This window comes from Puntigrus tetrazona, chromosome 15 (genome assembly GCF_018831695.1).
Source record: "Puntigrus tetrazona isolate hp1 chromosome 15, ASM1883169v1, whole genome shotgun sequence".
NCBI classification, from domain to species: Eukaryota; Metazoa; Chordata; class Actinopteri; order Cypriniformes; family Cyprinidae; genus Puntigrus; species Puntigrus tetrazona.
In genome coordinates, this window is record NC_056713.1 from 21,614,582 (window position 1) to 21,642,081 (window position 27,500).

Consider the following 27,500-nt stretch of genomic DNA (forward strand, 5'->3'; position numbering starts at 1 on the left):
CTCCATCTCTCTCTGATCCGAGCGTTTTGCCTCTCGCTTTTCATATTCTATCTGCCTCTCTCTCTCTCTCTCTCTCTCTCTCTCTCTCTCTCTCTCTCTCTCTCTCTCTTTCTGTCGCGTGCCAGTTGTCAGGTGTCCAGCTTTCTGCAGAGAGAGGAGCAAACATGAGGAGAATATAAACAAGACCCGACTAATGAGCCAAAGCCAGAGAAAGAGAGAGAGGGGGGGAGAGAGAGAGTCAGAAAAGGCTGTCTGGTGTCACTTTGGAGCTTTTTCAGATCTATTTAATTAATCAGAAATAGGCGGAAGCGTCCAGACCTTAGGCGACTGGACAGATCCGTATTTCTATTTAAAGTAATCTCATTAAACGTGACAATCAGCAGACATGTTTCAATCCTGACACCGATGACCGTTATGATACGGACAACGAGCAATTATGACATTTAATTTAACGCAAGCTGGCGGTCATCCTCTCTGGACATTGACCATATCCACATTCTTAACGCACGTTCCGATCTTATTGTGAACGATTCATCAGCTCGGTTAGTTCAAAGACTAAAACATATCGTCTTCATAATCCTTCATCAAAATCTAATCACTTCCTCTGGCACTGAAACAAATTTCCTTTCGGCTGACATCACCAAACCCTCTTAATTTTTCCTCCCAGGCTCTATTCTGGCATGAATTCCCATTTTTCACGATCCAATCAATTGCTGATGTTTTAAATCTAATAGCCCAGATTTATCCTCAATGATTATCCTGTTTCACTCGGAAACACGGCAGCTCAGTTTTTGTACAGGAAAAAAAAAGAATATATATATATAAAGGTTTTGACAATATAAGTGGAAGAAAACAGGGTTGAATGTCGAAGGGTTCAGTACAAAATAAGGCCTATCTCTTTTAGTACTAGAGAAAATTGACTCATCCCTCAATTTGTAAAAGGCAAAAACTGCTTTCACAGTAATAGACTAACAGTTGCACGCTCTTAAATAAAACGGTATAAATTACGGTTTAGAAAAAATAGCCACAAAACATTAAATTGTACGCTAAACGTATTTTCGCATCACTGAGATACAAATTTTATATAATTTATATATAATTATATAATTTATTTACTTATATATATATATATATATTATAATGTATTTAGAATTTTTTTTATTTACTTTTACTGTGCTATTGTCATTTTTTGTAGGGTCTATATATTTTAGTTAATTTTGTACATCAAACCTTTTTTTTTTATGATGCTGTTTGTTATATTTTATTCTAGTTAACTATTCTTTATGGTTCTACTTTTAATTGGGTTTTATTTGCGATTTCTCTTAGCATAACTAAAGAAAACTAAATAAAAATGGTCATACACGAAGTCGTTTCGGATGCACAGTACGTTATAAAATGTGAAAAATTCGCAATCCATCTGGTTTAACGCTTAACTAACTGGTGTTAAACTCTGAAAACATCAAATAATAAACAAAAGTATAAAAATACATTTTTAATTAGCACCAATTAGCTTTGGCACCCCCGAAAACTACTAAAATAAAAGTTATCTCTGAAAACACTGATAATGACGATGATGATAATAATAATAAAAATAGTAATAATAATAATGGACAGGAAAAAATAACTGAAAATAAAATAGAAATACAGCGCTAATAAATGCTTGTTGTTTTGATAGTTTTTTTTTGTTAACAATCAGAAATTCACCACTAAAGGGATTAATTAGACACACTATTTCGTACTGAAGTAATTAAGAGCTTCTTTTGTATGTGCATTAGTGCAAACATGATCTTCGCTAGTCGTACAAACTGAGGGATGAGTCGAAAACCATGTGTGCTGAATGACAACAAATTACGGCATTAACCGATGCGGTTGAAACTTGTTTTGAATCCCGAATGGTTCCGGAAAAAAAATGCAGACTAGCAGAGTGAATTTTTACTTAACGGCTTAATAGCCTGTAATACATTCAGCGTCGCAAAGTTTGTCATTAAATAAAAGGCTCATTATTCCCCCTGAACGCTGCAGCAGTCAAAAAAAGAATGCAGGGAAAAAAAAAAATTAAATATCACAAGCCTCGGGAGAAACGATTGGTTTATTAATAATACCTCTAGTCAGCGCGAACGTACATTCCTTACAGTGTGCAATATTTCTCTGGCGCCCTCCTGCAGTGTTTAATGCTGACGGCCCGTCATGCTATATGCTCCACCGGCTTGATGGAGTCCGAGCCATTCCATCTAGAACAGGGTGGAGTCACGGAAAGTCCATAGGGCCGCACCGAGGAAATATTTCCCATGCACACCATCACTCAAACGCACATGCATGCAATCCGCGCTACAGCTGCGCACCTCAGGCATGTGCCTGTGGAATGAAAAACAAATTGAGCTATAAAATACCACCTCAACCCTTATAAGACAAGCTCTCCATCCCAGAGCAAGTTACGGCATTCAAAAAGACAGTGCCCTTTAACGGTGCATTCGATTGGTCCTTCGTTTGTGGGCGTGGTTTTCAGGGCGGTGAGGTAGTGGGTGTGGTCCAGTTCCCGTCGTCACGGAGACGGGCCTGTCCTTGGTCGTCTGGATAAATGATCTCCTCCAGCGTTACGTAGGTCCCGGTCAGGAAGCCGATGAAGCCGAGGGCGGCGATGGAGAGGTCTTTGAGGAGCAGGAGAGGAGGAGGAGGTTGACTGGGAACGCCACCAGCTCCACCAGGGGCGGGAAGATGAGAGCCAGCGCCCGAGCTGCTGACCGCGCGCGACCAATGAGATCACCAGATCTAACCGCTGTATCAAGACTGCCGTTACGCCTGAGAAACAGAGAGATGGAGACAGAAGGGAAGGAGGGATGAGATTTTCGCAGGAAGACACGAGAGCTGAAACGAACTGCCACTGTTCTGACAGGCCTGAGTGGCTTGCCAAGGTGTTGCTAGGCGTTTCCGCTGGTTGCTATGGCACTGTATGTAGCGGCAAAGCTGTTCTGCTGTTTTGTTTTTGTTAACTAAACTATTAAAACATTGGTTTTTTTAGAAGATAAACTTCAATTCAATATGCTGCCTTGAAAAGTAATTGAAATAGCAGTGGCATAAGCGCAAATATGCGGGGATTTTGCGATATTGAAAATATTTCTATTTCCACTGAGACGAGCAATGGATATTATACAAGCACAGTGAAAACTTTGCACAAGACTTATGCCGGTGAACAACTAAAAATGTACGCGCTTTTTGGCAACAAAGGGATGCAGCTAAAACTATAAATAACAATAAGCTAACAATAAATGACATTTTCTACCTACAGTATTAAACAGTTTTATTAATGTCTAAGCCTACCCCAAACCTAAACCAACCCCTTACAATAATGCAAAAACAATGCAATGTGGCCAACTTTAACCACGCATTTTCTCTCAAAGACGAATCCACTTCACATGCCCATAATGGTATATAAACGTCTTAATTTATTCCCTTAATATTTGCGAAATATGATAAAATGAGAAGAAATATTTGTTGAAAAAAGGCAGGCAGCGTTTTGCACAAAGGCACATTAAGAAACTGATTTCAGACAGGCTTCTGAGGCAACGTAACGTTTAATGATATACAACAAAATAGAACGGGTTTTGGTGATAACTAAATGCATATTTAATTGCTATAATACGGATTTCTAGCTAGAAATATCATCAAATGTAAGTGCAGTAGAAACATCAAAACTTAGTCAGAATATACATTTATACACAAACAGGCCCATCTTTATTTTTTTAAATCAACCGTCACAGAATGGAACGCACAGGATTGTGGGATATCAAAGGCAGCGAAGGATACATCTATGCTGCCTTCAAAAGGTACCTCTGGAGACAGGAAGTGAAGCAGAATTTGGATTTGGACGAGCCTTCATGCCTTCCTGCCTCCGAAGTCAACGTTTTAGAGGTTTTCGGACGCAGAGCGCTTTTTTTTTTTGGTGCTTGAAATAAAGCCGATCTTAATTTTTCGCGCGACAAGTAAGCTAACGTTTCGCTCTGACGTCAAGATGAAATGGTTTGGGATTTAAAAACCGATTTCAAATTCAGAGCAGTGTCATAAAAGCTCAATTCCAAAAATCCATAATAGGAGCACTGTAATATTGACATTACGGGATGATTTCGACTTTCTCTGGCCATCGATCCGCGATCATCATTTTTCGATGCAGCCTTATAAAGCGTATACAAAGTGTTACGGTATGTGCGAGCGTTCGCTTTTGGCGTGCACTCTCCGTTACAATGCAGTTGCTAAGGTGTAGCGAGTGGTTGCTAGGGCCAAAATTTTGGTCAGTTTTGCTTTTTTGCACTACAAGTCATGTTCCATATCAAAGTTTTAATATCACGGTCAACACCACACACACACACAAAAAAAAAAAAAAAAAAAAAAGAGTTAGCTCTGAGCGGTCTGTGCAAAAAGCGAGCAAGCACAAACCTCACGGTTTAATAGGCTGTGTGTGTGTTTAACTCTTGATCGGTTTCGTGGTTTGCGGACGGGTGTATGCAGAGGATCGCGGCTGAAGGACTAAATCAAAAATCAATATTCATCTTTTCTGCTGATGTGGAAGACAAAAACCCTTCTCTTTCCCTTGAAAACAAAGGCACAACAATTTATATCCTCACGCACATACAGCTTTTAGTGGAATGGCTGCAAACGTTCCCCGCAGCCTTTTATAAAAAGCACACACACACACACACACACACACACACACTCTCTCAGGCTGTACACATATGTTTAATTCATGAGATTTGAGTGTGAAGTGTCACACACCTGCTCTCTAAGCTACATCTTCTCGCTGTCTCTCTCGCTCCCTCTCTCCTTCTCTCTGTTGCAGAAGAAACCAGTAACATGTAACACACACTGGGTTCTCGCTCTCACTCATGCATTCTGAACACTATCTCACAAACACGCATGAACGCTTCAGTTTCTCCTCTCTGTGTGCTACTGCCACCCTCAGGATAAATGTTTGACAGTTCGGTACATGATATGAGAGATAAACCAACGCCAACACATGGACCAATGTTAAAATAGAGCTCTAAAAATAAACAAAAAAGAATGCGAGTAACTGAATATGAATAATCATTAAGGAATGTGAAGCAAGCATCACTTCATATAAAGACGATAGGAAATAGTTTTTGTTTTAGGGACAAACAAAGTCAGGGTTATAAAGTTTAAAGATAAATATTAAATTAATAATTTCAAGATGAATACATTTTATTTAGTATTTTTATATGATTTGATATATTTATTATTATTTTCATTTTATATTTATTAATTAACTTTACATTTTAAACTCTATATCAAACAAATTCTAGCATTATTAGAATGCATGTATTTCTCTTTTTTATTAAACTTCTATTTCAGTTGTTTTATTATTAAATGATTCTCATTTAATTTAATTAATTTTGTTCTTATTTAAGTAATTTTGTAACTTAACAAATGTTTATATTATAGTGTTAAAATAAATCTAAAACAAGATAATAATATTACTACTACTACTAAAAAAAACTATACAGACATTGAAATGTAAAAAAAATGTTTTTTAAATAAAACCAAAATATATATACTATAATAACAGTGAAAAGTGCATAAACTTGAGATTACGCAGCTTGATCCTTGAGGAGATTAAACCGGCAAATTTTGGGTTACAACTAAGCCTTAACCACTTAACTTCCTAAAGCCAGAGGCTTCTTGGAGAACGTCTCGGAACGAAGGGCCTCAGCATGCAGGTGCATGATAAGCCCTATCACGGAGCTCTGCGACAGGCCTCAGCGGAGAGCTCCATGATGGGCCTGTCTCCGTAGGGCAGGCAGGTAATAATTCACAGGGCCTCAGGAAGACTGAGATAAATGAGCAGACACTGAATGAGTCCCTCAACTCTGCCCCAGCTCTCACACACACCATAAAAGTCATACACGGCCACAAACACACTATATAAAACACATCACCCACACACACACACACACGTACACCCATACGCGCAATGCACCCACTAATCTATCACAGCACTCAAAGGGGTGACGGCCTTGGGCCAGGGAAAGAGGAGGAAGCACGTCAGGCAGAAAGAACACAGAGAGAGATAAAAGACAGCATGAACGAATGACAGAATGAGAACTTCATCTTTTATCTACCAACACAGGCCACAGGCCAGCAACCTTCAGAGCTCATTACCCCTTCAACAGCGCCCACAGGATATTTTGGTGCAAATAAAAATGTAATTTTATTTTTATATTTAATTAATTTTAATTTAAGTAATACACAGCAATTAGAATTAGAAATAGAATTTTAATTAATGAAATCAATACGTTTTCAAGTGTTTATGGACTTTACAGACTGCTTTAAAAAGAACAACAGAGAAGGATTTTCAAATTGCATTTATTTATATTATTTCCAGCCTTTTAAAATATATTTGACTTTTGTTTCAATTTCTAATTTAAATAATTACTGTGAAATAATTCAGACTGCGGGAACCTTGCTATTTCCCTTCCTAGTATATTTCCCTGGTCTTATTGTGCGCAGCTCACCAGCGCATATTACGGTCAATGTTTTTCATAATCTTTCATCACAATGTAATGACTTTCTCTGCCTCTGAAATGACTTCACCACTGTGTGAAACGAGACAATAGTATTAGCCAATAATATCTCGCCAACAAACCAATCACTCCATTGGATAAAATCCAGTTCCCTCCACACCATTTCCCACCAACTATCATTTTATTTGAAAATGCATGATACTAAATGTTTAATTGAATGAACCTGAATATGTTCCTAACCCCATCTCTGCTCTTTAAATAATAGTGTCCATGTTTCTTTCATGTCGCCATGCTGCAACTTGAAACTTTGAACAGAGAGAGAGAGAGAGAGAGAGAGAGAGAGAGAGAGAGAGAGAGAGAGAGAGAGAGAGAGAGAGAGAGAGAGAGAGAGAGAGAGAGAGAGAGAGCTGGCGAGTGACCAAGAGGACAGGACAAGAGAGAGAAAGAAAGTCATGGATGCAATAAAAGAAATCTTATAAGCGGAGAAAGTGATATGTCCAAGGAGACCAGGGACAGTGAGAGAACAAGAGACGGACAAATGAATTGTGAGCAGAGCCACTGGGGAGGGAAGAAGGCAGAAAGATTGTATCTACATAGAATGATAGATAGCTACAATATCAATCACTGGGAGAGAAGATTGCTAGAAAGATAGGTTGCTAAAAGAAAGCTAGTGATAAATAGCAAAAACAATGCCTGGAACAGGTGATTAGAACAAGAGGTAAACTAACAGCTAAAACAGTAGCTTTAATAATAACTGATGAGATGTAAACTATAGATAGAGCAATGGATAAAATGATTAAGAAAAAGTAAATAAGACGGACAGTAAGGACAGGATGATAGAGAGTTTAAAGAATGGATGGATGAATGGAGGAGGAATGACCAATGGATGGATGACTGGATTAATAGACGAATGAAAGAATGAATGAGCGATGGATGGATAGAGGAATGAACAATGGATGGATGAGTGGATTGATAGATGCATGAATGAAAATTAATGAAAGAATGATGGATGGATGAGTGGATTGATAGATGAATGAATGAAAATTAATGAACAAACGATGGATGGAAGAATGGATGGGTGGATTGATGGATGGATTAGGAATTAATAATGGACCAATGAGTGGATTGATGGATGAACGAATGAATGAATGGATGGTTGGATGAATGAATGAATGAATGAATGAATGAATGAAAATAGACAATGGATTGGAGGAGTAAATGACTGATGAATAGATGGATAGAATGAACAATGGATGAATGAAAGAAAATGGATAGAATGATGGATTGATGGATGGAATAAACAATGCCTGACAGAATGAACGTCTCGGTTACGTATGTAACCCTCGTTCCCTGAAGAAGGGAACGGAGACGCCACGCCGGATGACCGATTTAATTGGGATCTCGCCGAGAGACCAATCTACTTCGAGTGTATCTAAACAAGCCAATTGAAGATTGGCATGCGCTAATCGCATCCAGCTGCCGCTGATCACAGCGCGTATAAATAAGCAGCGGTGCAGCGCGATATTCAGGTTTTCGCTGAGGAGCCGAGCCAGTGACCGGCCCTTCAGCAGAGGTGCAGCACCGTGGCGACGGACGTGACGCCTCCGCTCCCTTCTTCAGGGAACGAGGGTTACATACGCAAACCGAGACGCTCCCTTTCAGTCGGTCACTCCGAGTCACGTCGGATGACCGACGAATTGGGATCCCTACCAAAACGCCATGGACGCTGCCTCTTCCAGTGTCCTGTGGGAGCCCACAAGCCCCCTCAGTCTATCGGGCGAGGCCGGGCTCAACCACAAGAAGCCAGCTACTTTTTGTAACACTACCCATTCGTAAGACTGAACACTGGGAAACGTCCCACGTTCTAGTGAACAGGGACGTGCGGAAGTCCAGCCTTCCCGTAGGAGGTCTCGGAACGAATACGCATATGGACAGTATTTCAGTTTGCATATGGAAAATTGGAGGTGATTGAACCCTCTTAGACGGGCAGAAGGTCTGCCGGGAAACACGGGCTCTAAGGCTATGCCGTGGAAATACACACATAAAGTCCTCTTGGGGTACTTTACATGGCTCCCAGCCCTCACCGGTTCTCACGGATTCATCGAGAGGGCCTGGCGCCGGATGCTCCGCAACATCTGGCTGCCGAGGGGAATGGAGGAGCTCGACAGGGTCTACTGTATGGACGCTCTGGAGCGGTTAACAAGCCGACCCGAAACCGGGCCTCTCAGTGCTTCTACCAGTTTGAGGTGAGAACACAGGAGGATACCGGTTCCACACGTAGGCTATAGAATCTAGCAATCGTGTTGGGGTCGCCCAGCCCGCAGCTCTACAATCTGTCAGCGAGGTGCCACGAGCCACCGCCCAGGACGATGCAACACTTGCTGAGTGTGCCCGCAACCTGAAGGGGGGGCAGGGCATACCCTGTGCTTGGTATGCTAGGGTAATGGCGTCCACTATCCAGTGAGCCATCCTCTGCTTGGAGGCGGCACTCCCTTCTGCCGGCCTCTGTGACAAACGAGCTGGACTGAGGTCCTGAAGCTTTGTGTCCGGTCAACGAGCATCGGAGTGCTCGGACGGGACAAGCAACGCCAGGGCTGGGTCTGCCTCCTCCAGGGCAGCGCTGAAGGTTCACCACCTGGTCTCTGAAGGGGGTAGTGGGAACCTTGGGCACGTAGCCGGCCGTGGCCTCAGTGGTACCTGGGAACTGCATGAGCCCAAACTGTAGGCACGAATCGTCGACCGAAAAAGCCTGCAGGTCCCCTACCCTCTTGATGGAGGCCAATGCGAGCAGGAGCAATGTCTTCATAGATAAAAGAACTTTAGCACAACTGCTGGCAAGGGTTCAACGGAGCCTACTGCAGTGCTGTCAGCACTACAGACAGGTCCCAAGAGGGTACTGTTGGGAGCCGTGGAGGATTCAACCTCCTGGCTTCCCTCAGGAACCTGATAATCCGGCCATGCTTACCCACAGACCTCCCATCTATGGGGTCATGATTTGCAGCGATTGCAGCCACGTAGACTTTAAGGGTGGAGGGAGACAGCCTTCGCTCCAACCCTTGCTGCAAGAAGATAAGCACGACTGATAGGGCAATTCCGGGGGTCTTCACCCTGAGAAGAACACCACTCGACGAACAGGCTCTACTTCAAGGCATAGGCCTGTCTCGTGGACGGCACTCTAGCCGAAGAAATGGTGTCGACTACCTCTTGAGGTAGGTCACCTAGAGCCTCCGCATCCCATCCAGGGACCAGACATGGAGTTTCCAGAGGTCTGGACGCGGGTGCCAAGGGGTGCCCCATCTCTGAGTCAGAAGATCCTTCCTCAGAGGATCGCCAAGGAGGGGCTGTCGCGAGGAGCACAAGTTCTGGGAACCAAGTCTTCACCAGTAGGGTGCTACTAGCAAGACCTGCTCCTAGTCCTCCCTGACCTTGCACAGTGTCTGTGCAAGAAGGCTCACTGGGGAAATACATACTTGCAAAGGCCCCGCAGCCAGCTGTGTGCCAGTGGGCAATGGGAAGTCTCTGGAGAGGCAAACAGGTCTACCTGAGTGGCTCGGAACGCTCCCAATCAGCTGAACCGCCCGGGATGGAGTCTCCATTCTCCGGGTAGTGCAGCTCGCGACAGCTCGTCGGCTGCCTGGTTGCACACTCCTGGAATGTGAATGGCGAGAAGCGACCTCAGAACTTCCGACTCCATAGGAGGAGGAGGTGGTGGGCTAGTTGCGACATACGACGGGAGCGTAGACCACCTTGTTGGTTGATGTACGCAACGGTCAGTATGTTGTCTGTGCGGACTAGTACATGCTGGCCTCGAAGGCAGTTCTCGAGACTGCCTAGGGCGAGATGTACTGCCAGCAACTTTAGGCAGTTGATGTGCCATTGCAGTTGAGGGCCCGTCCAAACCCCTGACACTGCATGCCCGTTGCACGTGGCCCCTCAGCCGGTGGTGGAGGCATCCGTGAAACCACAGCATACCTGGAGACCTTCTCCAGGGGCACTCCGGCCCGAAGGAACGAGAGGTCTGACCACGGGGTGAAGGTTTGGCGGCAGGCCGGTGTTATTTGAACCCGGTGAGTGCCACTTTGCCACGCCCACCTCGGGACTCGATCGTGTAGCCAATGTTGAAGCGGTCTCATATGGATTAGTCCCAGCGGCATCACTGTGGCCGCGGCTGCCATATGCCCCAGGAGCCTCTGAAAATATTTCAGTGGGACCGCCATCCTGCTCTTGAACATATTGAAGCAGTTCAACACCGAATTGGCACGCCTCTGTGAGGTGTGCCATCTGATCGATCGAATCCAGCTCCATCCCAAGAAAAGAGATCCTCTGCGTTGGGCAGAGTTTGCTCTTCTCCTGGTTGACCTGAAACCCCAACTGGCTGAGGTGCTGTAGCACCAGATCCCTGTGTTCGCACAACTGAGCCCGGGACTGAGCCAGTCATCCAGTTGGTTGAGAATGCGAACGCCTTACTCTCTCAGTGGAGCAAGGGCTGCTTCCGCGACTTGCATGAAGACGCTGCGGGCGACAGGGGAGAGCCCGAAGGGTAGGACTTGTACTGATATGCTCGACCTTCGAACGCCAACCTCAGGAATGGCCTGTGGCATGGAAGAATCGACACACGAAAGTACGTGTCCTTCAGGTCGATCGCTGCAACCAATCCTGGGACGGACGACTGAATAGGCGTTTCTGTGTCAACATCCTGAACGGGAGTGCTCGATTCAGGACTCACAGATCCAAGATTGGTCATAACCCACCGCCTTTCTTGGGCACTATGAAGTATGGGCTGTAAGCCCCGACCTCATATCGGCTGGAGGAAGCGGCTTTATCGTGCCTTCACTAGAAGGACAGCAATCTCCGCCCACAAGACAGGGGCACACGCATTGTTCACTGACATATAGCGGATCCCACTGAACTTGGGGGGACGCCGGATGAACTGAATCATATAGCCGAAGTCGAAGGGTTCGCAGGAGCCACCGGGATAGCCTGGGAAGATTCAACCAGGCATCCAGAGACCGAACTAGCGGCTCGAGCGGAACCACCGACGTGCAGGCGATGGGGCAGCGAGGGGGAGTGCAGGGACCCGGCTCGGGCGTCTCGTGGCCGGTCCGGCGGGGTCTGAGGTGTGCAACTCTTACCTGCATCCCCGCAGAAGTGAGGCGGGTAGGCTGTTGGTTGTCCTCCCAGTCTTCCCACTGCTGCATATTAGCCCAAGGAGAGCGTGAGTGGCGCGGAACTGGCCCGCCCAACTCCTCGCCTCCCTGGGGACCCAGAGACAGAGGAAACCGCCTTGTCGAGGTTTTAGGTAGCGGCAACATTCTCTGCCCGGCAGAGCAGCTCCTCCATCCCCGGATCTGAGGGCCTCTTGCACCTGGGCGCTTTCCTCCAGGTTTGGCAGGAGCCTGACAGGCTGGGTGGTTGCCCTGCTGCCAGCTCCACGGTGCTGCCTAGATGGGGCTGCTGCGTTGACTGCACGGAGCGGTGGCGGCAGCAGGGGCACCTCGGCGACGAGCTGGCTGAGGTGGGCCGCCGGGCGGCTGGGTGAAGGCAGCAGCTGCACGCCGAGGCAGGATGTTTTTACCTCAGTCTGCTTCTGGGCAGCGGAGAACTGCTGGGCAAAGTTCTCCACGCGCCGCCAAGTGGCCGGTCTGGGACATGGGGGCATTCAAGGAACGTGTCTTGTCTACTCGCGCATGTCGACCAGACACAGCCACAGATGGCGCTTTCTGACCACCGTAGTGGCCATCGTGACAACCCAGAGACCGCGTTGCAGACCTTCGCCGCCGTGGCGCGAGGTCCATCACGATACAGAGTTCTTTCAGAACTTCCAGGTCATGACCACCCCTGTGCAGATCCTTCAGTGCCTTGGCCTGATGAACCTGCAACAACGCCAAAGCGTGTACTGCAGACGCAGCTTGTCCACAGGCCGCACAAGGCACTGCCGCTCAGAGCCGACGAGTACCTGCAGGCCCGGAGGGGAGCACAGGATCACCGCACTAAGCGGAAACGGCATTGGGACACAGCTGCATCCCAACTGACCGCTCCACTGGGGGCGATCACAGAACTCCCTGGCTGTGCCACTGTCAAGGGTGGTGAAGGAGGAGGAGCCACTGGGGCAGTTTCTGGCAGTGAAAGGTGCTTTCCACATCCCAGTAAGCTCCTCATGCACTTCCGGGAAGAAAGGTACCAGGGTGGGGCCCTGAGAACCAGCGCAAGCCACCCTTAAATACTAATCGTCCAGCCTCGAGGGCCCGGAAGCAGTGGAGGTTTCCACTTGATCCCGATCACCTCGATTTGCCTGGGCAAGCATAGCCACCATTTCTAGATCTGTATCCAGTACATTCAACGCCTGGTAGACGCAGAGCAACCGGATCTTCACTTCCAGAAATGTCTGGCTCACCTTCCGATGCAGCGATTGACTTCTGATCATCAGGGGGAGCCCAAGAGGGTACAGCTGATACCCCACGTGAGGGTCCAGACTGCCCCTTTGCAGCTCCACTGGTTGCAGAGTTTAAGCTTTGTGTCACAACGAAATGGAGCCCACCTGTCTGCAGCCAGAATGAGAACCAAGTCGAGCAAACACAAGCCCGCCTCCTTTTTTCAAGGCGACAGAGCCCGCCCATCACTCCGAGATGACCATCTCCCGCGAGGAAATGATTCATCCACAACCGCCACCTCAGCGTGCTAAGCCCAGGCACACGAGGCAACGACAGACCATCACCTAACACCAGGTAACAACCGCAGATCCAGAAACACACGGGTGTACGAGTCTGAAGCAAGACCCACGCTGTCTTCCAAGACGCGCCGAGTTTGCCAGACGTAACGCCGTCGTTTTTAAAAAGACGCACCCGCGAATGCTCTTTTAGTGCTGCGCGCAACAGGGGATAGCCGTTTTGCACACAAACAGGGGTAGTGCAGCCTGATTGTGGCAATCCACTCGACGCAGGAAAACGACCTCCGCTGAAACGCCGCACTCCAACACTCGTGAGATCGCCTTTTGAGCGGAACAGTCACGCCGGCCCCGCGAAAAGCTGAATATGCGCTGCACCCGCTGTTTATTTATACACGCGCTGTGATCAGCGGCAGCTGGATGCGATAGCGCATGCCAATCTTCAATTGGCTTGTTTAGATACATCAAGTAGATTGGTCTCTCGGCGAGATCCCAATTGCCGGTCATCCGACGTGACTCGGAGTGACCGACTGAAAGGGAACAATAGATGGATGAACAGATGAAAATAAAATTGATGAAGGAAAAATAAACGTAACAGACAGAACAATGAATAACTAGAATGATAACTTAAATGATGGATGGATGGATGGATGATGTAAAGGAATGCTGGACCTATAAAAAAGGGAAACATTCTAAATATGAAGAAATACCATACTAGTATATAATATGATCCAGTTTTTAACAGTTTGCATCACAGGGTCTCGCTCCATTTTTCTCACTTTCCAAAACAAAAACACACACCATCACTCACTTCTTCATTCAGTCTCCAGGTGCACTCAATTCCTGCTGCATCCTCTCTTCCTCTCTCGTTCTCTTTCTTCATAGCAAATGCTCTTTCATTCGTACCTGCATGACCGACGGTGTTAAACAAATATTTATTTTCATATTTTAGGTCTCTGGGTGGTTCACGGTTCAGTGGCGGACTCAATTTTTCCAAAGATAAAAAACATATATCAAACTAATCCAAAAGCCTTCAGGTTTACAATGGTTCACAGCATCCATCCATCACTTCGGGAGGAGAACAAACCTCCACTATCTCTCCTCTCATCACCAATGAAGGCAGGAGTAGGATGAGGAGAAGATGGGAATAGGGGAGAAATGAGGGAAGCAAGGAAACAGAACGGGTGGATGGATGGGTGGAAGAAAACAGCAAGGAAACGATGAAGAGCTTACTTTTTAAGCTAATGGTGCATGGATCAAGCAATGGGTTTTATATGGAAGTTATTTCATAAAATACCAGTATGCTTGCAATACAACTTCTCTCATTTGAGTAACCTTTTTTTGTTTTCACAGAGCCCGGCACAATGCATTCTGGGATTGCTTTTAGCATAACACGCATGACTATGATGCCTTAAACTGCTGTTTATTGAGGCAGCTCAGGATGTTCTGGATGAGTGTGTGTGTGTGTGTGTGTGTGTGTGTGTGTGTTCACTCACAGGTGAGGCAGACAAGCAGCGCTCGCAGGCTGAGATCAGCCGCCCGTCTCCAGCTCTTCCTGACGCGCTCGCACACAGCCGGAACCAGAATCTCCGCCGGCACGAAAAACTGCACCGCAAAACTCACAAACACACCTAACGAGTACAAGACCTTCACCAGCTGATTAGACCTGCAACACACACACACACACACACACACATGAATACTGCAGAGAAATGTTGAACAGATCCAGTCAGGAACCACAGAATGTGCAATTAAGGGTTGAAGAACGTCAATGATGCAATGCAGGATTTCAACACGACTTCAAAAGGAAGCTCAACGCAGAGTTTGTTGAAAAATCATTAACTCACGCTATGCTGATTTCAACTCTAGAGTTGCAAAATAGTTTAGTTTTTTCCATAAAAAAAAAAAAAAAAAAAAAGTGTTTGGTGTCCATAAAATGTTTTATCGTTTTAAAAAGAAGTCTTTTATGCTTTATCAAGGTTGAATAAAAAGGAATCAAAACAGTAATACAAATTAAATAATAATAAAATGTTATTACGGTTTAAAATAACTGTTTATTTTATATGTAATTTTATTCCTCAGGTGCAAAGCGAAGAAAAAAAACCTTCTGCATCATCACTTCAGTCTTCAGTGTCACATGATCTTTCAGAAATCATTCTAATTTACAGATTTGCTGCTCAAAAAATATTTCTGATTATTATCAATGTTGAAACAGTTGTGCTGCTTAATATTTTGTGGAAACTTTGATGCATTTCAGTTTTCTTTGATGAATAAAAAGTTCTAAAGAACTAAATTGACATTATAAATGCATTTACTGTCACTTTTTAATCAATTAAGTGCTTTTAATCTGTATAAATTTTTCATAAAAATGGCAGAATTATATATATATATATATATATATATATATATATATATATATGAGAGAGAGAGAGAGAGAGAGAGAGAGAGAGAGAGAGAGAGAGAGAGAGAGAGAGAGAGAGACAGAGAGAGAGACAGAGAGAGAGAGAGAGAGACAGAGAGAGAGAGAGAGAGAGAGAGAGAGAGAGAGAGAGAGAGAGAGAGAGAGAGAGAGACAGAGAGAGAGAGACAGAGAGAGAGAGAGAGAGAGAGAGAGAGAGAGAGAGAGAGAGAGAGAGAGAGAGAGAGAGAGACAGAGAGAGAGAGAGAGACAGAGAGAGAGAGAGAGAGAGAGAGAGAGAGAGACAGAGAGAGAGAGAGAGAGAGACAGAGAGAGAGAGAGACAGAGAGAGAGAGAGAGAGAGAGAGACAGAGAGAGAGAGAGAGAGAGAGAAATGCCATGAAGAAATGTAAAAATATAAAATGATAATGTTTGATAATGCAAGATGGAAAAAAAGGTTAAATATAGTGCTGTCAAAACATTAATCAAAAACAAGCTTACAGCATGATAAACGTCCTGAACTGATCATTTCCTTCCATTGTTTTATTCCTTGTTTGGACTGCAGTTTGCGGTGCGATGTCATTGAAAATCTACATGCATAACATTTCTTTTAAAAAGTTGTTTAACAGATTTAGATGCATGTCACACTGCCGTCACCGCTGGATACATCAACAAACCAGATGCTGAATCAGATATTGGCTCTGGTGGCAGATTGTCCTCAGCTGACAGATGCTAATGAGATCTAGAAATACGTTAGGCGCTAATAAAAGTCTCCATGAAAGAGAGTTGGAAATGGCAGGCTTTAGTTAAAGCTGAACTTGAAAGCAGCTGGTTTTGATTTCTCTGTAATTTGATCTTAAGTCGCTGTGAGCCGCGATCAATCACTCGAGATGTTTCTGACAGTGAACACAGAGGATGCTTCAAAGACTCCAGCCAGCAGTTTAATATTAGTTCTCTGAATTTAACTCCGCTACGGCAGAGCGCTGCGATAACTAAACTGAACCGACTTAACACTCAGATGTGATGGATGGGACTACATTTTTTTTTTATTTTTCAGCTTTCGCCGCTTTTTACTCACGAAGGTAGTCGAGAAAAATGCAGATTTCCCCACGAGCACTGTATCAATTCATTTGGGTTCTTTTTGGTTTTATTCAGCGAGGATGCATTAAAACATCAAAAGGCATTTCTATGTCAAATAAATGCCGTTCTTTTTAAATGCGCAAGCGTTTATTTACCAGGAATCGTGCGGAAGGTTGAGCGTGATGCTTCCTTTGATGTCGTCTCTGAAGCGCAGGTAGCCCAGCGTCGCCAGGGTCACGTAAAGGACGATGATGACGCCCATGCCGATGTTGAGGGCTTGAGGGAATCGCTTCGGTTCCCTCATTTGATTCTCCAACGGGAGAACCTACACAAAGCAAAGCGAGAGAGGAAAACACGGAAGATGGATCAGCTTTGCTCCGGGCGTCACATGCACAAAGCCAAGTCCAAAAAGTAGCGTGCAAGATGACGCCGTCTTCTAAGAAGCCTTCCTTTGATCACATTCAGAAGCAAACGATGCACCCTGTAGCAAACAAAACGTCAAAATTCCCAGGGAATGCACGAATCAGGGAATTAGTAAGTATCGGCATTTTAGTTTAATACGTTTTAACAATATGTACGAATTTTCTCCCAAAAGAATTATTCTAATGGTGAAAGAAAAGAAAAATCCATTGCTGTCAAAAATATAGAAAGACTGATTATGGGGAAAGATGTTGCATTTTTTTAAAACAAATTAAATTAAAAACTAATTTGGAATATTGCACTGAAAACATGCAAGTTGTTTTGGATAAAAGCATATACGAGTTAATGTAGATGAAAATTTTTTTATAATTTATAATATTATTAACTTAAAAATCCCATACTGCATTGTAACTAGCTAAGCATGAGTAAATCAATAAATATTATTTATATATTTATATATATATATATATATATATATATATATATATATATATATATATAAATATATATATATATATATATATATATATATATATATATATATATATATATATATATATATATATATATATATATATATATATATATATATATATCTTGTGTGTGTGTGTGTGTGTGTGTATTTATTTTATTTTTTCAACTACACGGTAAGTTAAATAAGTCTCATGCTCATAAAAGCTGTATTTATTTGATCATGAATACAGTAATATTTAAAAATATCCATACGATTTCAAAACACTGTGTTATATTCCAATATTAGCCAATATCAAATCAAAACCACTTAAATAAAAGCTGAATCATCATCATCATCATCATCATCATCATCATCTCACCACTCCAATTCCCTCAAAGGCAAATATAGCTGTTCCAAAGAAGAAGGGAAATTTCCTCCACGTGGAGGCATACGGCAGACGTCTGGGATCACTCACATCCTAAAGACAGACACACGAGATAGTTTTACATCAGGATTATAATTGCAGTTCTTTCTTTGTAGCACAGAGGAAAGACGCACACACACACACACACACACACACACACGTCAGGAACAATGCATATGAAGATCCAGTGTCAGCCGCCCACAGCTCTGACAATCTGATGCATACAGAAAAATGCCTCCAATGTGATTTGTGAGTGTTTGCATGCATAGGCTCGTATCAGTCGTGGTTCCTGACTACAGAATTATTAAAATCACAAAGGCTGTGATTTACTGAATAAATAAGTAGTGGATGAGTGAAGCGCAGCACTGTGTTTGTTTCCACACAAGCAGTGTTTTCAGCGTCTCAGAGTAAATGCTGTGAATCCTTTTGAGATGTTTATTACATGCATTTATGAATGCTACATAAGTCCGCCATCTTCCCAAATTCAGAATGAGAAATGCTTCCCATTGCAACAAATAAAGCTCATTGCAGATTTTAGGGCTCCTTGAGATTTATACCAAAATAAAAGTTTCATAGTTTAACATAAAAAAAAGACATTAGACAGCCATAATTAACTGTCAAATTTGTATGGTATTTTACAGTTGAACTAAAGAGTAAATGAAGATTATTATTTTTCTTAAATACACGTTTATGTTTTTACATGTTTATTTTACAGAGAAATTGTGTTAGAAATATTTATTTTTTATATTTAGTTTTTTAAACAATTATCACTATTACCGTTATATTATTCAGTTAATTTTCGTGTTTGATAAATATTTATTTTTACAATAATTACAAATGTAAACAGCAATATTTCTTTTTATTAGCATCATTATTATTACTGCATCATTATTTTATTACACATTTCTTAAATACTTGATTACGATTTTTTTAAAATTGTTGTTTAGTAATAATAATAATAATCATCATCATATTTTTGTGGTAACACTTTACAGATGTCACGTATTAAGTAACATGAACAAACAAACATTTTCTCATCTTTGTTAATGTTGGTTAATAAAAATAGTCATTCAGCGCTAGTTCAAAGTACATTAATGTTAAACAAAATTTTATTAATGCAATTAGCATTAGCTAATATTCATGAATGCTGTGTAAGTACTGCTCATTCTTACATTATGTTAACTAATGTTGTTAACTAACTATATTGTAAAGTGTTACCATTTTTATGAAGAAGTGATAAACTTGATCATTTAAAATAAAGTAATTATAAAATAAATAAATAATAATAATTATTATTATTATTATCATTATTATCATTATTATCATTATTATATATATATTTTTAATAATTACTTGATTTTAAATGATCAAGTTTATCACTATTATTATTATTATCCAATAAAAATGTTTTGTAAATAATATCTAGTGCATTGTTTTTAAAATAACTGATTTTACAGTAAATACAATATTTTAATAGCAATAATAATTATAAGTATTTTTTATGTATTATCTATGTAACCACAGAAAAACTTGGAGATTTATAAAAACGGATTTTAAAATTTTTATTAATTTTAACAAACAAAACGCAATTCAATTTCCCTCGTATCGCGCAGCACACACAAACACCCAAACACACACACACACTTACGTTGAGTATATATGTGAAGATGAGAACGAGGCTGACAGCCATACAGAGGTTGGCGACGGCGGAGAGGGCAGCCATGTTCCTCAGGTCTCTGATGAAGGTCAGGACGATGATGAAGGGAAGGAGGAAGACCATGTAGAGCCTCAGGTCCAGCCCCGAAGGCGTTGCGGGGGAGGCGGCGCCCTCCTCTGAGCTGTTGGAGTATAACAGCGGCGTCTCCGCCGAGCTGTTCACATGCGTTCCCTCCATCACCTAACAAACACACACAGCCGTGACCTCGCTTTGACCGGCTCTGATTGGCAGCTGCTGGGCTTCCTTCTGGAAATGCGTCTGTCTATTCATTTTGACTGGCTCCAGCTCTGTCACGTAATCGAAATCTCACGGACAAAAAGGAACTTCTCGAGCTCCACTCTCACACACATACCTGTTTGATGTTTTCAGCCAGGAACACAAAATAAACACTACAGAAGCCCAGCTGGTCAAAACCAGGAAGAAATTCACCAAGTGCCTGGAAAAAGAGATTGACTTGAGTGAGAATTGTTACAAAACAGCATTTTTATTAGATTTAACTTACAAAAGGTTATTATTGCAACTAATGGAAATGTTGAAATACTAAAAATAGTGAAATGGAAATAAAAAATAATAATAATAATTATCTGTATGCATTTATACAAATATTTCTATGAAACATATGTTTTCTTATACCACAGAATTTATTTTTCAGTATGCAGTTTTATCATTCAAACCCAGGGCCGGCCCTGTACATCTGGGGGCCCTAAGCAGGATCATTTTGGGGCCCTCCCTTTCAGTGAATAGTGCAAACCAATATAAAGAAATACCGTATTTAAAAAGATTATTTCATATTAGTATGCAATGTTTAATAATCTTTACCTAATTTCAGCCTATGCAGCATCTGTGTTTGTGTTGCTTAGGTTAAAACACATTATTCAGTTGACAAACTACCTCTTAAATATATAATTTCATATATTTGTTCCTTAAGCAGGCTGCTAAAATTCAGCAAATAGGCTGTTAATTGTTCTAGTTTTTTTTTTTGTTCTGTTAAGTCATTAATTATTCAGGATATAGACCTAGGCTATTTATTTCTTTCATGTATAGCTTTATAATGCTTTTCTTGCTTCATAGCGGCACCGCAGATGCGTGACCATGCTGCTTTTTGTGTGTATAAAATGAATCCCCTGGAAAACAAATTGAGGCATCACAGCCACGCGTCAATTCAAATTCCCTAGTTTAACATAATCTTGTCGGTTAACGGTTAATAAAAGCCGTCGGCTGTCAGTTAGGCTATAGCAGAAATTAACAATCCTATTTCCTAATAAATGTTAATCAGAAAATTATAATAATACAACTGCTCCTGTTTATGATTAATGCTTGATGATCAAGTACATAGGCCTGCAAAAACGTACAATTTAATTATATAATTAAGTGTTGTTTCAGATGGATAAAGAAAAGGCCTATATAAGCCTATATAATTTATGCAATATAGCCCAGGTAAAATTATATATATATATATATATATATATATATATATATATATATATATATATATATATATATATATATATATATGTGATATTTAAATATATATATTTTTATATATATATATATATATATATATATATATATATATATATATATATATATATATATATATATATATATATATATATATATATATGTGATATTTAAATATATATATATATATATATATATATATATTAATATTTTTTATTTTATATATGTGATATTTAAATATGTTATTTTATTTATTTATTTTTGTTGTACACAAAACATATTTATCAAATTTTTTTTAGAATTAAGTCATCATATTATAAATATATAAAATGCTGTTATACATTTTGTTATATATGTTCTTATGTAAAATCTAAATATGATAATATTTATTATCACTGTCTTTGTTGTTAATTTTTTAAGTATATTAGTAGTAACATCATCAGGGGTTTATGTTTCAGTATGCATGATATTATCTTTGGACAGAGATAAAAAAATGAGGCAGCATTTCCTGGCAGGACAGATCTTTTTAAGATTCTGCGCGCGAGGTCTCTCTCTGTGTGTGGGACATCAGATCTGAAAACACACCACTGCAGGCAGCGTCCTGTCTCTCCGCTCTCTAATGAATATATTCATTCAAGCACAGACATTTGCCCTCGTGCCATCCCGCTCTCTCTCTATCACATATGCACACGCAGGGGATGGAGGGGGGGGTCTGTCATGCCAATGAACTGCATGATGGGATAGCTCACCTCCCAAAATGAGCACCTCTCCTCAGGCACTGGGAGGAACTCATCTCCATGGCAACTGCAACCGTGTCGCTGTAACCGAGGGGGGAACGCTTTAACCTGCGAGGGAAGGAGAGACAGACAGACAGAGAGAGAGAAACACAGGCAAATATTCTTCAAGAACAAAGCAGAGCTGGAAACAAAACGCTTTGTGTGTAATTCTAGAGGAGAAATATAGTCAAAACACTTTATACAAGGGAAGGACAAAAAGTTCACCATACGTGACACTCAGATTGCAGCTGGGGACCAAAGCGATCCCTAAAGCTAAAGCTAAATCTTTGGTGATGAAGCATTTCTTCTTTTTTGAGGATTTCACCAAATATATACCACGTTGTATTTAATGGTTAATATAATATGTCATCTTTTTAATTAGCAAGACACTTTAAACTGTTCCGAAGTGACACTTAAAACATTTATAAAATGTCACAAAAGTTTTCTGTTTCTAATCCATTTCTATTAAGAACCTCAATCTTTTTCAGTAATACTGTTTTCAACATTGATAATGATCAGAAATCAGCATATTAGAAGGATCATGTGACAATGAAGTAATGATGCTGAAAATAAACAGCATTTTTATTTGAAAATATTTTACAATGTCATAATATTTTACTGTTTATTTATTTGTTTGTTCATAATTATCATTATTTTTTATTTTTTGTTCAAATAAATGCAGCCTCGGTTGAGCATAAGAGACGATTTCCAAAAAATATCACAAAATATAACAGATAACAAACTTTACCTCTCTTACGGTTTGCTTCCAGCATCTCATAATATGTTCTAAAAAAAGTGTATACAACCCAATTACAGCAATTACAGTACATTTATGCTGAATTAAAACTATTTTAAATTAAATCATTATCCATTAAAAGGGTTGTTACATAGTATAGAGTTTAAGCTAATATTTGAAATGTATAAATGTTTAAAATTTGATTAATTGTAATTTTCGTAATTGAAGTTTTAGCTGTTTTTATTAGTTATTGTTTTGTTTATACGCCTGTAAAGTGTTTATACATTTATATGTTCGATTTTTATTGTTGTTTTTGTTATTTTAGTACATCACACTTATGTGCTAAATTTATTTATTTGGTTTTTAATTTTTATTTAATAGTTTTGAACTCTCTGACCTAAAACAGACCCTGATAATTTAATATTTCAATAATGCACCGGTCACAATTCGTGATGGTTAATGGCCCGGACGTGAAGTTCTTTTTCCGATGGTTTTAATTACATTTTTATTTAAATATTAGCTTTCATCCACTCGATTCTCAATTCTCCGCTGCCGCTCATCATCGCACGATGACAGACAAAACAAAACCTCGAAAACGCCTTCACACGAAGCAGGCGTGACCGCTTTAGTTATTAATAATAACCCTGATGCAATAATCCCCGCCGATGTATCGATCTCTCTAGTCTGTAACACACCGTCACTGGCGTGTGACAGCAGACTGATGAGCCTGGGCTTGACAAACGCTTCACTCCAGCACCGATGCAGCAGCCTGCGCTTCCCGGAGTGAGACCCGAGGGACAGGCCTTTGATCGCGTTTGAAGAGGGAGCGCACGCAAGAAGTGTGAACGCACAGACAGATATCCAGAATGCAAAATATGACCGAGCTGGCTGCCAAAACGCTACCACTGTAATTTCACAAACAACCGGAGACTCTGATGTTCATCTGAACAGCTAATCAGAGCCGCTTTCCAGGTTACCCATCAGAAATGCTCTTTATTCAGCTCTCAGTGCAGGTATGGGTCGTTGGCTTCAGTTCTCAGGATCAAACGTCTGGGAAGGGTTCCAGAACGGTTTCAAAAAGGGGGCAAAAACCTCCACCAGGGGGCACAACCATCTGAGAGACACCTTTGGTCAGCTAAACTGTGGGACGCTTTATCTAAAGGCTTGGATGAATACCTGCTTAGAGTCGCTGTATGGCGTGTAGGGTTTTTTTTGGGTCTGTTATCTTTTAAAGCGAAGAATGACAGAAAATTAGGGCTTGAAACAGAGTGGATCAAAAGATAACATTTAAATCGTTCAAATATAAAAAGAGAACCAAGGGATCTTCTGGTTAATATTTTAGGACAAAGGGGTTGAGAGGACAATAAAAACCTTAAAAACGCACATGCAAAATAAATGAACATAAATAAATAAGAGAGTCTAATTTGTCTACTGAAATAAAAGCTGAAATAAAATTGAATAAAACACATACACATAAAAAAAAAAAAACTGCTAAAACTTTACCTAAAATATAAATAATAAATAGAAACATATATGGGAAAAAAACTTTTACAAAATAATTCTAATATTAATAAAATCTGTGCTGTTTGAGATACTATTAGTTTTTATTTTAATACAGAAAAGAAACTGTTCATTCTGAATAATTCTGTGGTGTTTTCATTTTTAGTTTTTGTTTTGCTTATATATATATATATATATTTTATTTATTTATTTTATTTATTTTTTTTTAATGCATTTTTACATTAATTTTAGCTTTAGTTATTTTAGTTTAATAACTTTGCCTTTGCAACTAGTTATTAGTTTTAGTTAACTATAATATCTAAACTAACTCAAATCCAGGTCGCTCCTGTTAGCATCGAGGCTTAATGTGATATAACATGCGTCAACCGTGCACCCAATGGCCTAAAATGATTATTTTATTAAAAACAAATCATCACAGGTCAGAAGTGTTGCCCTCACATTTCATTTCAACTACTGCATATCTTCAAACATCTGGCCAGGACTCAAAAAAAAAAAAAAAGGAGCTGAAATGCGATTGGCTGTGAGTGAGTGAGGCGGTGGGCTGTGATTGGTTCTTACCGCCACTGAGCTGATGACTGCAGTTGACCAGGATGTGCATGCAGTGAACGCAAACAACCCCCATCAGAACCAGACTGACCGGACCGAGCTGGAGCGAAAACAGAGACACTTTTAAAACGGTTTTAAACCTAATACTGGATCTCTTTTAAGTGTCCTTCTAAAGCAATGTCATTCCCTCTCGGCGTGAACTTTGCTTGCTTACTGTATGAGGCCTTTATGACGCCAATAAAGTTTGTGGACTGACACGTTTACAAACCAACCGCGGCTGAGCCGTCAGCAAACGCTACAGATATACAGGAAAAGACCGTAAACCGGTCTGGCCTGTTATAAACCCACATCTTAAACACTCAGTATCCAGCGATCAAGACACAACAGTGAAAACAAAGCCATCTAATTACAGGGGCAATAAAGCCGCTAGTGCACTTCGTAGAAACAACAAACACATTTACTACTCCCCTCAAGCATTTTCATGTTTTTGGACTCTATAAATCTGGTTTTGGTAACAGTCCGGCCCTCAAAACCTGGATGTAGCCTAGAAGCGCGTTCACATTCGGACACTTTTGGACTTTGAGAAGACGTTTGAGAAGTTGTCATGAAGGAAGATGAGATGTTACGCACCAGTATCCCAGCGTTCTTCACTGCTAGAGGAAGCCCAAGCAATCCCGTGCCGATGTTCCCCTTTAAGAGATGCAGCAGGGTCTGAGTAAACCTGAGGAACAGAGAAGACAGATGCCTCGTCCTCATTAACGTTGTTATTTCAAGCAGACGGATCTTTAAATATGCACTTTTTTGGCTGCAGATGAAATCGTCACCTCCAAAAGAAACCCTGATGTGAGACTCACGTGATGCCTTGTGGCAGACGCTCCGAGTCTTCGTCCGCGTCTGCATCTTCCTCCTCCTCGCCACCTCCTTCTTCCTCCATCAGAGGCGTCATCACCTCCATGTCTGCTCCGTGTCGCGTTCGAAACAAAATCGAAGGCTTAAAAGCAATCTCACGCAGCAAATGCACGGCCTAATTACACGGATGTTGCACAAAAAAATGTAAAAAATATACATGCATGCTTTAAAACAGCAGCCTGATGCTGTTGGTGTTCGTGTTTATTAAATATAATAATCTATTATATCAAATGGAATGAAACGGTGCTGCCATGCTGCCTTTTTGTTCGATAGAATAGTTTTTGTAGAGACGTGTGAAGGAAATGAAGTCATCTTTGGTGTAAAACACGCATCATTACCTAGTTGTTCGGGCGCTGGCATCCTGTGCTGCTCATCTAGAAGGCGTTTATTCAAAGCTGTGTGTGTAGTGTGCACTGACGAGTCGACACCCGAGAATCAGCTGTAGATCACATGCGCAGTTACACTCCAAACTACACAACATTGGACCGTTGCTAATGTGACCTTTTAAAACTTACTGTCCGAAATCGCTAAATTGTTAAGCAGTAAAAAGCATATAAATAATATGCATATTGCGTTGAAAGTACTATGCAAACTACAAAGCACTATTCTTCACGCTTTAGAGTAATAGTCAACATTTACTACATTCCTAAATGTATGGTAATATTCTATTGCATTACATAATAATCCTAATGACACAATAATAATAAAATGTTTATTAAATAGCTTTTTATTATATATATATATATATATATATATATATATATATATATATATATATATATATATATATATATATATATTTTTTTTTTTTTTTTTTTTTTTTTTTATATATTGTACAATATATAAATATACTTTATTGTATAGGTTTATTTACTTATTTATTAATTTTCAGAAATCATGTGTTTTAAACTAAGCTATCGTGTTTTTATCTGTTGTTCATTCTGTTAGTTAACTGTGTCTTGAGTTGTTTTTTGACCTAGTCAAAATAACCCAACGGCAGTTTAATTTTTTTAATAAAATTTGTTTTATATATAAAACATATAAGTGTTTGTGCATAATAGTATGTATAAAGCATATAACACTAGTATCATAATGCAAAAAATACTATGTTTACTATATAAAATACTAGATATTTAATATTGTTTACTAGAATATAAAACGCATTCACTGAAATTTGTTTAAAAAAATGCGTACAATTGTATTTATTATCTTTAATATTTAAAATATTGTGTGTAAAATATAAAACGTAAAGCCTATATGCACGTGCACATTTTTAAATACAAGTATTTATACAATACGGAATCTAAATATATTTTTAAATATTTTAAATTACACGTGTTTACTAAAAAATCACCTTTAAAATATATGAATAGTTTAGTTAAACGTAACAAATACGCAATAAAGACGGTAAACAATAAGCTTACAGTTAAAAATAAAAGTAAATACAAAGAGTTAAACGCTGTTTATGTAGTCGGCGCACAGTGAAGGAAGGAGTCGTCTTTACCGAAGGAGGGCAAGAATCACAGCCGCTCTTCTGTTGCTCTCTCCGGCTTCACGCGCGACCATCACCGGCCCTGCGCTGGATCCGACATCCGCACCGAACAACCCGCGCTAGCAGACAACCCGAGCCTAACTCACGGCGTGCCATTGAAAGGAGCCCCGTCAATGAAGATGAGTCCCGCTGGAGATTTGTAGTGGATCACAGCGGATGAGATTCACCCAGACAGCGCACATCATCACAGGATCTCGCGCACAAACTATGCGCTCCACGTCAGCGGCGTCATCCAGGAGCAGCTTCTTAAAGGGGCCGCGACGCAAATACAGCCGCTGCGTATCAACCGTTTAGACTAGTCTTAAAAAGTTG

At 40.8% G+C, this 27,500-nt stretch overlaps 1 protein-coding gene across 1 annotated transcript; it reads right to left on the minus strand.

Moving 5' to 3' along the window:
* Nucleotides 1-2,071: 2,071 nt before the first annotated feature.
* Nucleotides 2,072-25,448, minus strand: slc36a4 (solute carrier family 36 member 4). The gene is given in 11 exon segments (XM_043258246.1): nucleotides 2,072-2,663; nucleotides 2,666-2,747; nucleotides 2,750-2,799; nucleotides 14,691-14,860; nucleotides 16,828-16,997; nucleotides 17,926-18,024; nucleotides 19,619-19,867; nucleotides 20,040-20,095; nucleotides 20,098-20,123; nucleotides 21,898-21,993; nucleotides 25,358-25,448. Coding segments are annotated over 10 exon segments (1,113 nt in total). The 5' UTR covers nucleotides 21,948-21,993; nucleotides 25,358-25,448; the 3' UTR covers nucleotides 2,072-2,502.
* Nucleotides 25,449-27,500: the final 2,052 nt, after the last annotated feature.